Below are 15,987 nucleotides of genomic sequence, written 5' to 3' on the forward strand. Positions count from 1 at the left end.
GGGAACTATGTCTAGGGAACTATGTCTAGGGAACTATGTCTATGGGAACTATGTCTATGGGAACTATGTCTATGGGAACTATGTCTAGGGAACTATGTCTAGGGAACTATGTCTAGGGAACTATGTCTATGGGAACTATGTCTATGGGAATTATGTCTATGGGAACTATGTCTATGGGAACTATGTCTAGGGAACTATGTCTAGGGAACTATGTCTAGGGAACTGTTTCTAGGGAACTGTTTCTAGGGAACTATGTCTAGGGAACTATGTCTATGGGAACTATGTCTATGGGAACTATGTCTATGGGAACTATGTCTATGGGAACTATGTCTAGGGAACTATGTCTAGGGAACTATGTCTAGGGAACTATGTCTAGGGAACTATGTCTATGGGAACTATGTCTATGGGAACTATGTCTATGGGAACTATGTCTATGGGAACTATGTCTATGGGAACTATGTCTAGGGAACTATGTCTAGGGGAACTATGTCTAGGGGAACTATGTCTAGGGGAACTATGTCTAGGGAACTATGTCTAGGGAACTATGTCTAGGGAACTATGTCTAGGGAACTATGTCTATGGGAACTATGTCTAGGGAACTATGTCTATGGGAACTATGTCTAGGGAACTGTTTCTAGGGAACTATGTCTATGGGAACTATGTCTAGGGAACTATGTCTAGGGAACTATGTCTATGGGAACTATGGAACTATGTCTAGGGAACTATGTCTAGGGAACTATGTCTATGGGAACTATGTCTATGGGAACTATGTCTATGGGAACTATGTCTAGGGAACTATGTCTATGGGAACTATGTCTATGGGAACTATGTCTAGGGAACTATGTCTATGGGAACTATGTCTAGGGAACTATGTCTAGGGAACTATGTCTATGGGAACTATGTCTATGGGAACTATGTCTATGGGAACTATGTCTATGGGAACTATGTCTATGGGAACTATGTCTAGGGAACTATGTCTATGGGAACTATGTCTATGGGAACTATGTCTATGGGAACTATGTCTAGGGAACTATGTCTAGGGAACTATGTCTAGGGGAACTATGTCTATGGGAACTATGTCTATGGGAACTATGTCTATGGGAACTATGTCTAGGGAACTATGTCTAGGGAACTATGTCTAGGGAACTATGTCTATGGGAACTATGTCTAGGGAACTATGTCTATGGGAACTATGTCTAGGGAACTGTTTCTAGGGAACTATGTCTATGGGAACTATGTCTAGGGAACTATGTCTAGGGAACTATGTCTATGGGAACTATGTCTATGCGAACTATGTCTAGGGAACTATGTCTAGGGAACTATGTCTATGGGAACTATGTCTATGGGAACTATGTCTAGGGAACTATGTCTAGGGAACTATGTCTATGGGAACTATGTCTAGGGAACTATGTCTATGGGAACTATGTCTATGGGAACTATGTCTAGGGAACTATGTCTAGGGAACTATGTCTATGGGAACTATGTCTATGGGAACTATGTCTATGGGAACTATGTCTATGGGAACTATGTCTATGGGAACTATGTCTAGGGAACTATGTCTATGGGAACTATGTCTATGGGAACTATGTCTATGGGAACTATGTCTAGGGAACTATGTCTAGGGAACTATGTCTATGGGAACTATGTCTATGGGAACTATGTCTATGGGAACTATGTCTATGGGAACTATGTCTAGGGAACTATGTCTAGGGAACTATGTCTAGGGAACTATGTCTATGGGAACTATGTCTAGGGAACTATGTCTAGGGAACTATGTCTAGGGGAACTATGTCTAGGGGAACTATATCTAGGGAACTATGTCTATGGGAACTATGTCTATGGGAACTATGTCTATGGGAACTATGTCTATGGGAACTATGTCTATGGGAACTATGTCTATGGGAACTATGTCTATGGGAACTATGTCTAGGGGAACTATGTCTAGGGAACTATGTCTAGGGAACTATGTCTATGGGAACTATGTCTAGGGAACTATGTCTAGGGAACTATGTCTATGGGAACTATGTCTAGGGAACTATGTATATGGGAACTATGTCTAGGGAACTATGTCTATGGGAACTATGTCTGGGGAACTATGTCTGGGGAACTATGTCTGGGGAACTATGTCTATGGGAACTATGTCTAGGGAACTATGTCTAGGGAACTATGTCTAGGGAACTATGTCTAGGGAACTATGTCTAGGGAACTATGTCTGGGGAACTATGTCTGGGGAACTATGTCTGGGGAACTATGTCTATGGGAACTATGTCTATGGGAACTATGTCTATGGGAACTATGTCTATGGGAACTATGTCTAGGGAACTATGTCTAGGGAACTATGTCTAGGGAACTATGTCTATGGGAACTATGTCTATGGGAACTATGTCTATGGAACTATGTCTAGGGAACTATGTCTAGGGAACTATGTCTATGGGAACTATGTCTAGGGAACTATGTCTAGGGAACTATGTCTAGGGAACTATGTCTATGGGAACTATGTCTAGAGAAAAAGCTTACTGTACTTTCATGTGTCTTATCTTTCTTTCTACTCCTCCCTCCCCCCTACAGTGTGATGTATGTGTTTGGGGGGTTCAACAGTCTGTTGTTGAGTGATGTCCTGATCTACACGCCAGCCAGCTGCTCCAGCGCTCCCAGCGCTGCCGCCTGTATAGCGGCCTGGCCGGGGGTTCACTGCGTTTGGAATGCTAACCTGGGCTCCTGCCTGCCCTGGGACTCGAACCCTGGATTCCTGGATGAGCAGACCACCCTGGCCTCCTGTGGAACCAGAACATGTAGGTGACCTGTCTATCTAATCACTAGCCTAGTTCCACATATGTGACCACCCGGCTCGATTTGGTCTTATTTATCAACATTTGAAATGGTGTTTCATACATTGGATAAAAGTAGTGACTCAGAGCTACAAAATGGTATATCATACACTGCATTTGAGGAACAATGGGAAAGTAATTCTGCTTTGAAAGCTGATAAACTTGTAACCTCACTTTTGAGAAAATGTCCCTTGAATATTTTGGTACCTACTGGAGAGTTCTTCTTTGTTTACACCCATCCAGCATTGTTCACACCCTCTTAAGCTTTAGCCCCACCCATCTCTTTCAGGATTCACCTGTGAGGCCATGTACTAAACAACCAAATATTTCAAGACTTAAGGCTGGTTTATACTACAGGTGTGTTCGTAAATTTAGTCTGGAGTTGCCAGAGTGTGCTAAGAGCGTTTGGCTCTCGGAGCCACACTGGACGCTCTGGCTGAGGAGCAGGGTTGATCCGAGCATTCTGCCCTAACAGCAGCAGTCAAGCACCCAAGCTAACTGGCTAACGTTGGCTAGCTGCTAGCTACTTCCAGACACAAATGAGAGAACAGCTCTCTGACCATATTACTCTCCCTAGCAGAGCTGGTTAGGCTGTTTTCATGTTATCCAGAGCGTTGGTGACTAACTGTGCTGCTGGCAACAATTTAATTACACTTTTTTTGCCAACTTCTACTGACACCGGCCATATTCAACGGGTGTTGAGCGTTGGTAAATTCGTCAGTTATTCTGCGCTCTGCCACGTTTAGACGAGAGTGCTCTGAAATCAGATGGCCAGAGCTAATTTACCAGCTACGTCTATTGACAGTTGTCGCAGTGACAAACATTCTATTGAAATGGTTAGTTGCATAGTGGAGTCTTTTGTTTAGACATGTAGCTAGCTAGCTAAACAATAATCCCAACTCGTAATGTTACTGCCCTGCATGAATCTGCAGGTAGCTAAACTAACCAGGTTCAATGTTAGCTAACTAACATTAGGATATAACTAGCATTAGGCTATAACTAGCATTAGGCTATAACTAGCATTAGGCTATAACTAGCATTAGGCTATAACTAGCATTAGGCTATAACTAGCATTAGGCTATAACTAGCAATACAAACGGCTCTGAGAGGAATAATATTACTACACAGATCAAACACGTAACGTTAGCTAGCTAACCAACCAGCTAACGTTAGCTAGCTAGTAACCGAAAGGTTGCTGGATCGAATCCCCGAGCTGACAAGGTACAAATCTGTCGTTCTGCCCCTGAGCAAGGCCCTTTCTCCAGGGCGCCGAAGACATGGATGTCGATTATGGCAGCCCCCCCCTTGAGACACACCCCTCTGATTCAGAGGGGTTGGGTTAAATGTGGAAGACACACCTCTCTGATTCAGAGGGGTTGGGTTAAACGTGGAAGACACACCTCTCTGATTCAGAGGGGTTGGGTTAAACGTGGAAGACACACCTCTCTGATTCAGAGGGGTTGGGTTAAACGTGGAAGACACACCTCTCTGATTCAGAGGGGTTGGGTTAAACGTGGAAGACACACCTCTCTGATTCAGAGGGGTTGGGTTAAACGTGGAAGACACACCTCTCTGATTCAGAGGGGTTGGGTTAAACGTGGAAGACACACCTCTCTGATTCAGAGGGGTTGGGTTAAACGTGGAAGACACACCTCTCTGATTCAGAGGGGTTGGGTTAAACGTGGAAGACACACCTCTCTGATTCAGAGGGGTTGGGTTAAACGTGGAAGACACACCTCTCTGATTCAGAGGGGTTGGGTTAAACGTGGAAGACACACCTCTGATTCAGAGGGGTTGGGTTAAACGTGGAAGACACACCTCTCTGATTCAGAGGGGTTGGGTTAAACATGGAAGACACACCTCTCTGATTCAGAGGGGTTGGGTTAAACGTGGAAGACACACCTCTCTGATTCAGAGGGGTTGGGTTAAACGTGGAAGACACACCTCTCTGATTCAGAGGGGTTGGGTTAAACGTGGAAGACACACCTCTCTGATTCAGAGGGGTTGTGTTAAACGTGGAAGACACATTTCAGTTGAAGGCATTCAGTTGTACAACTGACTAGGAACCCCCCTTTCTCTAACTTTAACTTAAAATGAAAATGACTTTCTGACTAAATTAGAAACTTGTAATATCTGAAAATGTAGCTAGATAGACTCTATTACCCGTATACATGGTTGGACACTTCTCCCTCTCTGTCACGGATGCCATGGTTGTCTTTTAGTTTGAAGAGAGCAACACTTCTACTACGTGATGTCTTCCAGAAAGTGGAGAGCAACACTGATGTAGTTCTACTATGTGATGTCATTCAGAAAGTGGAGAGCAACACTGATGTAGTTCTACTATGTGATGTCATTCAGAAAGTGGAGAGCAACACTGATGTAGTTCTACTATGTGATGTCATTCAGAAAGTGGAGAGCAACACTGATGTAGTTCTACTATGTGATGTCCTCCAGAAAATGGAGAGCAACACTGATGTAGTTCTACTATGTGATGTCATTCAGAAAGTGGAGAGCAACACTGATGTAGTTCTACTATGTGATGTCATTCAGAAAGTGGAGAGCAACACTGATGCAGTTATACTACGTGATGTCATTCAAAAAAGCAGTGTTAGAAAGGATTACCTACAGATACTGACCAGCTCCTATTATAGACAGAGGTGTGCTACATGGCAGACCAATCAGAACGTATCTCTCTGCATGTCCAGCCCACTCATTATCTCAGCCAATCATGGCTAGCTGGAAAGTTGCCAACTTTTTCAATAACTAAACCAACTTGGCTCATAATTTGACCATTTTATTCGTATTTACAGATGGCATACACATTTTGTTATTAAGGCACATGAAAGTTCACGTCCCAGAAGGCATTTCTGTCAAACAACACATTTTGATTAAAAAATCAAGTTTAGGTTCAAATGGCTCCTGTGAAGTAGAGACTCGTGACAGATGCCTGGTTTCCTGAAACGGGTCACATATTTCACACAATGACCATAGGGGTTGGCAGGATACACAACCAGATCTGGGACCAGGCTAGGACCAACTTCAAACAGATCTGGGACCAGGCTAGGACCAACTTCAACCAGATCTGGGACCAGGCTAGAACCAACTTCAACCAGATCTGGGACCAGGCTAGGACCAACTTCAACCAGATCTGGGACCAGGCTCAACCAGATCTGGGACCAGGCTAGGACCAACTTCAACCAGATCTGGGACCAGGCTAGAACCAACTTCAACCAGATCTGGGACCAGGCTAGAACCAACTTCAACCAGATCTGGGACCAGGCTAGAACCAACTTCAACCAGTCTCAAATCCTCATGAGACATCTGGTGCCTTTATTAACATGGTCATTCTGCCTGACAAATTAAACAATGCTCTGTGCTGTCTTTCTGATGTGCCGTCCTTATCTTACCTGTATTTATGTACAGTACAATGCATGTAGGTGCCTTCTACCGTTTCACAAATCATATTGTACAGTTAACCATTTCTAATCTGTGGTGGACAGACTTCATAAACGTAAATGGTACCATAGATCTGTCACGATACAGTGGGATGCATGAGAACAGCATTAGTTCAGAAGACAAATCACTATTTCAACCGTGTTAGGATCTTTCAAGTGTTGTAACAGGAGGGGACATTTGGCCCATATGCTTGCCTGTAACTGAGAGAGGATGGAGAGAGGATGGAGTTCTTCTTTCTGGGTCCAATCTTGGTTCTATCTCTTCTCTTAACATCTGACTAATTATGGAATATTTTAGTGATGGATTAACCAAGATTACCCCATGTTATAACCATGGCCTCCTATCTAACCAACTTCATGCCTCAAATCAACTAGCTATCCCTCTGATAACCATGGCCTCCTATCTAACCAACTTCATGCCTCAAATCAACTAGCTATCCCTCTGATAACCATGGCCTCCTATCTAACCAACTTCATGCCTCAAATCAACTAGCTATCCCTCTGATAACCATGGCCTCCTATCTAACCAACTTCATGCCTCAAATCAACTAGCTATCCCTCTGATAACCATGGCCTCCTATCTAACCAACTTCATGCCTCAAATCAACTAGCTATCCCTCTGATAACCATGGCCTCCTATCTAACCAAGTTCATGTCTCAAATCAACTAGCTATCCCTCTGATAACCATGGCCTCCTATCTAACCAACTTCATGTCTCAAATCAACTAGCTATCCCTCTGATAACCATGGCCTCCTATCTAACCAACTTCATGCCTCAAATCAACTAGCTATCCCTCTGATAACCATGGCCTCCTATCTAACCAACTTCATGCCTCAAATCAACTAGCTATCCCTCTGATAACCATGGCCTCCTATCTAACCAAGTTCATGTCTCAAATCAACTAGCTATCCCTCTGATAACCATGGCCTCCTATCTAACCAACTTCATGCCTCAAATCAACTAGCTATCCCTCTGATAACCATGGCCTCCTATCTAACCAACTTCATGCCTCAAATCAACTAGCTGTCCCTCTGATAACCAGGTCCATTCTGTCTGACATATTGAACATAGGACCTGACAGGTGTGCCATCCCATCCTTCTCTGAATACATAGCAGCATGCGGTCCAATGAGAACGCCTTGTTAGTATCTTCATATCTGTTAGTATACAGTGGATCTTCATTTAAAAGTTGCATCATACCGTGGCAAGCATGAGGTGCAATATTTTCATCAATTATCTTTCTGTACTTTGCTCCGTTCATCTTTCCTTCGATCCGGACTAGTCTCCAAGTCCCAGGCACTGAAACACATCCCCACAGCATGATTCTGCCACCAGCAGGCTTCACCATAGAGATGGTGCCAGGTTTCCTCCAGACATGACGCTTCACATTCAGGCCAAAGAGTTCAATCTTGGTTTCATCAGACCAGAGAATCTTGTTTCTCAAGGTCTGTTCTTTAAGTGCTTTTTTTGGCTCCAACTCCACGCTGGCAGTCGTGCCTTTTACTGAGGAGTGGGTTCCATCTGGCAATAAAGGCCTGATTGGTGGAGTGCTGCAGAGATGGTTGTCCTTCTGGAAGGTTCTCCCATCTCCATAGAGGATCTCTGGAGCTCTGTGTGAGTGACCATCGGGTTCTTTGCCACCTCACTGACCAAGGCCCTTCTCCCCCGATTGTTCAGTTTGGCCGGGCGGCCAGTTCTAGGAAGAGTTTTGGTGGTTCCTAACTTCTCCAAGGCCCTTCTCCATTTAAGAATGATGAAGGCCACTGTGTTCTTGGAAAGTGCCTGGGACTTGGAGACTTGTAGTCTGAATACTTATATAAATAAGGATTTTTTTTTTTATGCATTGTATCTGTGTGTACAGTGCAGTATATATATCTGTGTGTACAGTGCAGTATATATATCTGTGTGTACAGTGCAGTATATCTATCTGTGTGTACAGTGCAGTATATATATCTGTGTGTACAGTGCAGTATATATATCTGTGTGTACAGTGCAGTATATCTATATCTGTGTGTACAGTGCAGTATATATATCTGTGTGTACAGTGCAGTATATCTATCTGTGTGTACAGTGCAGTATATCTATATCTGTGTGTACAGTGCAGTATATATATCTGTGTGTACAGTGCAGTATATCTATCTGTGTGTACAGTGCAGTATATCTATATCTGTGTGTACAGTGCAGTATATCTATCTGTGTGTACAGTGCAGTATATCTATCTGTGTGTACAGTGCAGTATATCTATATCTGTGTGTACAGTGCAGTATATCTATATCTGTGTGTACAGTGCAGTATATCTATCTGTGTGTACAGTGCAGTATATCTATCTGTGTGTACAGTGCAGTATATCTATCTGTGTGTACAGTGCAGTATATCTATCTGTGTGTACAGTGCAGTATATCTATATCTGTGTGTACAGTGCAGTATATCTATCTGTGTGTACAGTGCAGTATATCTATATCTGTGTGTACAGTGCAGTATATCTATCTGTGTGTACAGTGCAGTATATCTATCTGTGTGTACAGTGCAGTATATCTATATCTGTGTGTACAGTGCAGTATATCTATCTGTGTGTACAGTGCAGTATATCTATCTGTGTGTACAGTGCAGTATATCTATATCTGTGTGTACAGTGCAGTATATCTATATCTGTGTGTACAGTGCAGTATATCTATCTGTGTGTACAGTGCAGTATATATATATGTGTGTACAGTGCAGTATATCTATATCTGTCTGTACAGTGCAGTATATATATATATGTGTGTACAGTGCAGTATATCTATCTGTGTGTACAGTGCAGTATATCTATATCTGTGTGTACAGTGCAGTATATCTATCTGTGTGTACAGTGCAGTATATCTATCTGTGTGTACAGTGCAGTATATATATATCTGTGTGTACAGTGCAGTATATCTATCTGTGTGTACAGTGCAGTATATATATGTGTGTACAGTGCAGTATATATATATGTGTGTACAGTGCAGTATATCTATATCTGTGTGTACAGTGCAGTATATATATATATGTGTGTACAGTGCAGTATATCTATCTGTGTGTACAGTGCAGTATATATGTGTGTACAGTGCAGTATATATGTGTGTACAGTGCAGTATATATATATGTGTGTACAGTGCAGTATATATATATGTGTGTACAGTGCAGTATATCTATCTGTGTGTACAGTGCAGTATATATATATGTGTGTACAGTGCAGTATATATATATGTGTGTACAGTGCAGTATATATATATGTGTGTACAGTGCAGTATATCTATATCTGTGTGTACAGTGCAGTATATATATATATATATGTGTGTACAGTGCAGTATATATATCTGTGTGTACAGTGCAGTATATATATCTGTGTGTACAGTGCAGTATATATATATATGTGTGTACAGTGCAGTATATATATATCTGTGTGTACAGTGCAGTATATATATCTGTGTGTACAGTGCAGTATATCTATCTGTGTGTACAGTGCAGTATATCTATATCTGTGTGTACAGTGCAGTATATATATATATATATGTGTGTACAGTGCAGTATATATATCTGTGTGTACAGTGCAGTATATATATCTGTGTGTACAGTGCAGTATATATATCTGTGTGTACAGTGCAGTATATCTATATCTGTGTGTACAGTGCAGTATATATATCTGTGTGTACAGTGCAGTATATCTATCTGTGTGTACAGTGCAGTATATCTATATCTGTGTGTACAGTGCAGTATATATATCTGTGTGTACAGTGCAGTATATCTATCTGTGTGTACAGTGCAGTATATCTATATCTGTGTGTACAGTGCAGTATATCTATCTGTGTGTACAGTGCAGTATATCTATCTGTGTGTACAGTGCAGTATATCTATATCTGTGTGTACAGTGCAGTATATCTATATCTGTGTGTACAGTGCAGTATATCTATCTGTGTGTACAGTGCAGTATATCTATATCTGTGTGTACAGTGCAGTATATCTATATCTGTGTGTACAGTGCAGTATATCTATCTGTGTGTACAGTGCAGTATATCTATCTGTGTGTACAGTGCAGTATATCTATCTGTGTGTACAGTGCAGTATATCTATCTGTGTGTACAGTGCAGTATATCTATATCTGTGTGTACAGTGCAGTATATCTATATCTGTGTGTACAGTGCAGTATATCTATATCTGTGTGTACAGTGCAGTATATCTATCTGTGTGTACAGTGCAGTATATCTATATCTGTGTGTACAGTGCAGTATATCTATCTGTGTGTACAGTGCAGTATATCTATCTGTGTGTACAGTGCAGTATATCTATATCTGTGTGTACAGTGCAGTATATCTATCTGTGTGTACAGTGCAGTATATCTATCTGTGTGTACAGTGCAGTATATCTATATCTGTGTGTACAGTGCAGTATATCTATCTGTGTGTACAGTGCAGTATATATATGTGTGTACAGTGCAGTATATATATATGTGTGTACAGTGCAGTATATCTATATCTGTGTGTACAGTGCAGTATATATATATATGTGTGTACAGTGCAGTATATCTATATGTGTGTACAGTGCAGTATATCTATATCTGTGTGTACAGTGCAGTATATCTATCTGTGTGTACAGTGCAGTATATCTATCTGTGTGTACAGTGCAGTATATATATATCTGTGTGTACAGTGCAGTATATCTATCTGTGTGTACAGTGCAGTATATATATGTGTGTACAGTGCAGTATATATATATGTGTGTACAGTGCAGTATATCTATATCTGTGTGTACAGTGCAGTATATATATATATATGTGTGTACAGTGCAGTATATCTATCTGTGTGTACAGTGCAGTATATATGTGTGTACAGTGCAGTATATATGTGTGTACAGTGCAGTATATATATATGTGTGTACAGTGCAGTATATATATATGTGTGTACAGTGCAGTATATCTATCTGTGTGTACAGTGCAGTATATATATATGTGTGTACAGTGCAGTATATATATATGTGTGTACAGTGCAGTATATATATATGTGTGTACAGTGCAGTATATATATATATATGTGTGTACAGTGCAGTATATATATCTGTGTGTACAGTGCAGTATATATATCTGTGTGTACAGTGCAGTATATATATATATGTGTGTACAGTGCAGTATATATATCTGTGTGTACAGTGCAGTATATATATCTGTGTGTACAGTGCAGTATATATATATCTGTGTGTACAGTGCAGTATATATATCTGTGTGTACAGTGCAGTATATATATCTGTGTGTACAGTGCAGTATGTATATATATGTGTGTACAGTGCAGTATATATATATATATGTGTGTACAGTGCAGTATATATATATCTGTGTGTACAGTGCAGTATATATATATCTGTGTGTACAGTGCAGTATATATATCTGTGTGTACAGTGCAGTATATATATCTGTGTGTACAGTGCAGTATATATATATATGTGTGTACAGTGCAGTATATATATATGTGTGTACAGTGCAGTATATATATCTGTGTGTACAGTGCAGTATATATATCTGTGTGTACAGTGCAGTATATATATATATGTGTGTACAGTGCAGTATATATATCTGTGTGTACAGTGCAGTATGTATATATATGTGTGTACAGTGCAGTATATATATATATGTGTGTACAGTGCAGTGTATATATATATGTGTGTACAGTGCAGTATATATATCTGTGTGTACAGTGCAGTATATCTATCTGTGTGTACAGTGCAGTATATATATCTGTGTGTACAGTGCAGTATATATATCTGTGTGTACAGTGCAGTATATCTATCTGTGTGTACAGTGCAGTATATCTATCTGTGTGTACAGTGCAGTATATCTATCTATCTGTGTGTACAGTGCAGTATATATATCTGTGTGTGCAGTATATATATATATGTGTGTACAGTGCAGTATATCTATCTGTGTGTACAGTGCAGTATGTATATATATGTCTGTACAGTGCAGTATATCTATCTGTGTGTACAGTGCAGTATATCTATCTGTGTGTACAGTGCAGTATATCTATCTGTGTGTACAGTGCAGTATATATATCTGTGTGTACAGTGCAGTATATCTATCTGTGTGTACAGTGCAGTATATATATATGTGTGTGTACAGTGCAGTATATCTATCTGTGTGTGCAGTGCAGTATATCTATCTGTGTGTACAGTGCAGTATATCTATCTGTGTGTACAGTGCAGTATATATATCTGTGTGTGCAGTGCAGTATATATATGTGTGTACAGTGCAGTATATCTACAGTTGAAGTCGGAAGTTTACATACACTTAGGTTGGAGTCATTTAAAACTCTTTTTTTCAATCACTCAACACATTTTTTGTTAATTAACAAACTATAGTTTTGTCAAGTCGGTTAGGACATCTACTTTGTACATGACACAAGTCATTTTTCCAACAATTGTTTACAGACAGATTATTTCACTTATAATTCACTGTATCACAATTCCAGTGGATCAGAAGTTAACATAAGTTAACAAAATTCCAGAAAATGTCATGGCTTTAGAAGCTTCTGATAGGCTAATTGACGTCATTTGAGTCAATTGGAGGTGTACCTGTGGATGTATTTCAAGGCCTACCTTCAAACTCAGTGCCTCTTTGCTTGACATCTGTGTGTACAGTCATGGCCAAAAGGTTTGAGAATGTGTCTTTAGATATTTTTGTCAGATGTTACTATGGAATACTGAAGTATAATTACAAGCATTTCATAAGTGTCAAAGGCTTTTATTGACAATTACATGAAGTTGATGCAAAGAGTCAATATTTGCAGTGTTGACCCTTCTTTTTCAAGACCTCTGCAATCCGCCATGGCATGCTGTCAATTAACTTCTGGGCCACATCCTGACTGATGGCAGCCCATTCTTGCATAACCAATGCTTGGAGTTTGTCAGAATTTGTGGGTTTTTGTTTGTCCACCCGCCTCTTGAGGATTGACCACAAATTCTCAATGGGATTAAGGTCTGGGGAGTTTCCTGGCCATGGACCCAAAGTATTGATGTTTTGTTACCTGATCACTTACTTATCACTTTTGCCTTATGGCAAGGTGCTCCATCATGCTGGAAAAGGCATTGTTCGTGACCAAACTGTTCCTGGATGGTTGGGAGAAGTTTCTCTCGAAGGATGTGTTGGTACCCTTCTTTATTCATGGCTGTGTTTAGGCAAAATTGTGAGTGAGCCCACTCCCTTGGCTGAGAAGCAACCCCACACATGAATGGTCTCAGGATGCTTTACTGTTGGCATGATACAGGACTTATGGTAGCGCTCACCTTGTCTTCTCCGGACAAGCTTTTTTTCCTGATGCCCTAAACAAGCGGAAAGGGGATTCATCAGAGAGCCCAGTCTTCAGCAGTCCAATCCCTGTACCTTTTGCAGAATATCAGTCTGTCGCTGATGTTTTTCCTGGAGAGAAGTGGGTTCTTTGCTGCCCTTCTTGACACCAGGCCATCCTCCAAAATTCTTAGCCTCACTGTGCATGCAGATGCACTCACACCTGCCTGCTGCCATTCCTGAGCAAGCTCTGTACTGGTGGTGCCCCGATCCCGCAGCTGAATCAACTTTAGGAGCCGCTAGACTTTCTTGGGCGCCCTGAAGTCTTCTTCACAACAATTGAACCGCTCTCCTTGAAGTCCCTGATGATCTGATAAATGGTTGATTTAGGTGCAATCTTACTGGCAGCAATATCCTTGCCTGTGAAGCCCTTTTTTGTGCAAAGCAATGATGCACGGCACATGTTTACTTACAGGTAACCATGGTTGACAGAGGAAGAACAATGATTCTAAGCACCACCCTCCTTTTGAATCTTCTAGCATGACAGAGTGATCTCCAGCCTTGTCCTCGTCAACGACGACACCTGTGTTAATGAGAGAATCACTAACATGATGTCAGCTGGTCCTTTTGTGGCAGGGCTGAAATGCAGTGGAAATGTTTTTTGGGATTCAGTTCATTTGCATGGCAAAGAGGGACTTTGCAATTAATTGCAATTCATTTGATGACTCTTCATAACATTCTGGAGTATATGCAAATTGCCATCATGCAAACAGAGGCAGCAGTTTGTGAAAACGAATAGTTGTGTCGTTCTCAAAACTTGTCGCCACGACTGTACAGTGCAGTACATCTGTTTGTCTACAGTGCAGTATATCTATCTGTGTGTACAGTGCAGTACATATGTCTGTGTGTACAGTGCAGTACATCTGGTTGTGTCTACAGTGCAGTACATCTGGTTGTGTGCACAGTGCAGTACATCTGTTTGTGTGTACAGTGCAGTACATCTGGTTGTGTGTACAGTGCAGTACATCTGGTTGTGTCTACAGTGCAGTCCAGTGTCTGGGCCATCCTCTTGCACATATTCATCTGTGTGTTTTCTGGAGGTATGTGTGTCTCTCTGTGTGCGTACATGTCTCTGTGTGTGTTCAGGACGTTACTTCGGACTAGCTCTCCAGCTGGGTCTTCTAACATGCTGTGTTTGGTTCGGTGTCGTGTTGTCACGGCTGCAGTAATCTCCTCTATTTCCCCGTTGGCAGACTCATTTTCTGGGGTTGGAGATGAAAACTGCATCCTGAATATCTTTCACACACATCTAACACAGGACTCCAAAAGTCAGGCAGCAATGCCCTAGAACTGATCATGTCTAATTAAGCAATAGTTCTGAGGGGGTGTGGTGTATGGCCAATATACCACGGCTAAGGGCTGTTCTTAGGCACGACGCAACACAGAGTACCTGGACACAGCCCTTAGCCGTGGTATATTGACCATATACCACAACTCCCGAGGTGCCTTATCGCTATTATAAACTGGTTACCAACACAATTAGAACAGTAAAAATATATGTTTTGTCCTACCCGTGGTCTGATATACCACGGCTGTCAGCCAATCAGCATTAAGGGGGGGGGTGCTTCCTCTTTTATCTATTGTTCCTCAAGCAAGATGGAGGCTGAGATCTCGAGTTTCCATCAGACCAACAACTTGAATGCCCTGCTCCTTTTTAGTTGTCTAAAAATACATTGCACAAAACATTTATTTTTTTACCATTTGTGTGTACTTTACTGTATTTATACTTGGGATATCGCGTTTCAACAGTAAATGTAAAAAAATGACTGGAGACATTTTGTTGTGGATGTTGACAACGGTCATGACCAATGACCAGTACAGCTGTACAGCCAATACTACTACTATACTAATACTGTACTAATACTATACGAATCATGTATGAATAGTAATACTGTATGAATCATATATTAATACTGATACTTTACTAATACTGTATGAATCATGTATTAATACTGATACTTTACTAATACTGTATGAATCATGTATGAATACTAATACTGTATGAATCATGTATGAATACTAATACTGTACGAATCATGTATGAATACTGATACTTTACTAATACTGTATGAATCATGTATTAATACTGATACTTTACTAATACTGTATGAATCATGTATTAATACTAATACTGTACGAATCATGTATTAATACTGAACTTTACTAATACTGTATGAATCATGTATTAATACTGATACTTTACTAATACTGTATGAATCATGTATTAATACTAATACTGTACGAATCATGTATTAATACTGATACTTTACTAATACTGTATGAATCATGTATTAATACTGATACTTTACTAATACTGTATGAATCATGTATTAATACTAATACTGTACGAATCATG

General features: G+C 40.7%; 1 protein-coding gene across 1 annotated transcript in view; it reads left to right on the forward strand.

The window, feature by feature from the left end:
* The window catches only part of LOC115124680 (attractin-like), a 258,129-nt gene that overhangs the window by 130,004 nt on the left and 112,138 nt on the right, over nucleotides 1–15,987 (forward strand). The window contains exon 12 of the mRNA XM_065004469.1: nucleotides 2,569–2,792. Coding sequence (XP_064860541.1) covers nucleotides 2,569–2,792 — 224 coding nt within the window. The remainder of the gene's footprint in view (nucleotides 1–2,568; nucleotides 2,793–15,987) is intronic.

This window comes from Oncorhynchus nerka, linkage group LG18 (assembly GCF_034236695.1).
Source record: "Oncorhynchus nerka isolate Pitt River linkage group LG18, Oner_Uvic_2.0, whole genome shotgun sequence".
NCBI lineage: Eukaryota > Metazoa > Chordata > Actinopteri > Salmoniformes > Salmonidae > Oncorhynchus > Oncorhynchus nerka.